At 57.5% G+C, this 1,617-nt stretch overlaps 1 gene segment (V, D, J or C); it reads left to right on the top strand.

Annotated features, from left to right (window-relative positions):
• The first annotated feature begins 320 nt into the window (after positions 1–320).
• Positions 321–1,366, top strand: LOC121337536. The segment is given in 2 exon segments: positions 321–372; positions 927–1,366. Coding segments are annotated over 2 exon segments (492 nt in total).
• The last annotated feature ends 251 nt before the right edge of the window (positions 1,367–1,617 follow it).

The following is a 1,617-nucleotide window of genomic DNA, read 5'->3' as shown; positions in this document are numbered from 1 at the left end:
CTCGGGGAAGCTGCTCCATCTCCTGGTTCAGGTCCCTGTTGCTGCCTCAGGCTGCAGCTGGAGCTGTTCCGCCTGATTTTCGCTGGAATGTACTTGCTGGAGGAGGGGGAGTCCATTTGCCAGGACACCAAGCTGTGTCCGTGCAGAGCCCGAGTGCTCTGAGCCCGGGCGAGAGCCCGAGCGGCGCCAGCGCAGGGTTCAGACCGGGGCGGAGCTGTGGGCGATGGAGAGAGAGGAGAGGAGAGAAAAGGAGGGGGCACAGTGAGAGCACAGAGCCGGGGCTCAGGGGCACAGCGAGGCTCGGCCGGCGGAGCGGCGGCATGCGGCGGTGTCGGGGCGCGGGGCTGGCGGCGCTGGCCGCGCTGCTCATCGGTGCGTGGGGCTGGCGGCCGAGGGGTCGCGGTCTGGGCTGGGGTGATCCCGCAGGTCCCCGGAGGCTGCTGTCCTGCCTGGCTTCTTCTCAGACCTCTTTCCGGGAGCTGTCTGCTCATCGCTCCCTCTTCTGCATGCCATAGTTCCGCAGAAATATAATTCCATTCTATGCCCATCCCTGCACAAGCATTCCCTTCCTCTGCTTCTTAATTGCTTACAAAGTCAGTACTTACCCTTTGTTAGTTTTTGGGGGGTGTTTTTTTTTTGGTTTTGTTTTGTTTTGTTTTGTTTTGTTTTGTTTTGTTTTGTTTTGTTTTTTTGTGCTTTCTCCCACATCCTTCCATTCTAAAGTGACTACAACATTCCTCCTGTCATTCACACTTTCATCTCTCTACAAACACGTAAAGGACACTTCCATTCTTGTTTATCTTGAAATCAACTCAGTATTTTTTTTTCTCATCATCTCTGTACATTCCTGACTGTTTCGGCGGGATTGATTATGTGCAGTGGGGCAGTGCAGAATTTAAAGTTTCTCCGTTTTCATTCTCTGGCAGTGACTTCAGGAAGAGCCCAGGTGCAGCAGGAGCCATTCCTGGAGACCACGGAGGGCACCGGCATCAACATCACCTGCTCACACCCCAAAAAGCTGCTCGGTGAATACATCCATTTCTACCGTCAGCTCCCGGGGCGAGAACCCGAATTCGTCGCCTTCACTGCCAGAGGCTCCAAGGCTGTGCCGGCCATTGCAGGACAGCTGAGGGTGTCGGAGGACGGGCGTTCGAGCGCGCTGTGGCTCGGCCGGCCCCGGCGCGGGGACGCGGCCGTGTATTACTGCGCGCTGGGGGCCACGGGCAGAGGAGCCGGGGCTGCGGCCGGGCACGAACCGCCGCGGGCGGGGCCGGCCGGGGCCAGCAGGGGGCGCTGCCGCTCCGCCCGCCGGGCTCCGCGCGTTTCAAATGCGCAAAGCAACCGGGCACCCTCACCTTCCCCCTGAAGTCACTGATCCCTTTCTCTTCACATCAGTAAAATCTCACGTATCCTGAAAAGCAAACACAAGGGTTTAGCAACGCTGCAAGTGTTAGAGGGAGACACGTGAAAGACTGAGCTCCACATGAGGTTTCTCCGCGGATTCTTGCTCTAGAGCCCCCATTTCCTTTGGGGACAGGAGCCTTTCAAAAACTTCAGGAATTCCTTGGGCTGAGAAAGTTCATCAGAGGCCACAGTCAGGGAAAGTGAAAGGTGTCT

The sequence above is a fragment of the Onychostruthus taczanowskii genome, unplaced genomic scaffold (genome assembly GCF_017590055.1).
Source record: "Onychostruthus taczanowskii isolate IOZ18803 unplaced genomic scaffold, ASM1759005v1 scaffold273, whole genome shotgun sequence".
Classification (NCBI taxonomy): Eukaryota; Metazoa; Chordata; class Aves; order Passeriformes; family Passeridae; genus Onychostruthus; species Onychostruthus taczanowskii.
This window is presented reverse-complemented; position numbering and strand designations above follow the sequence as displayed.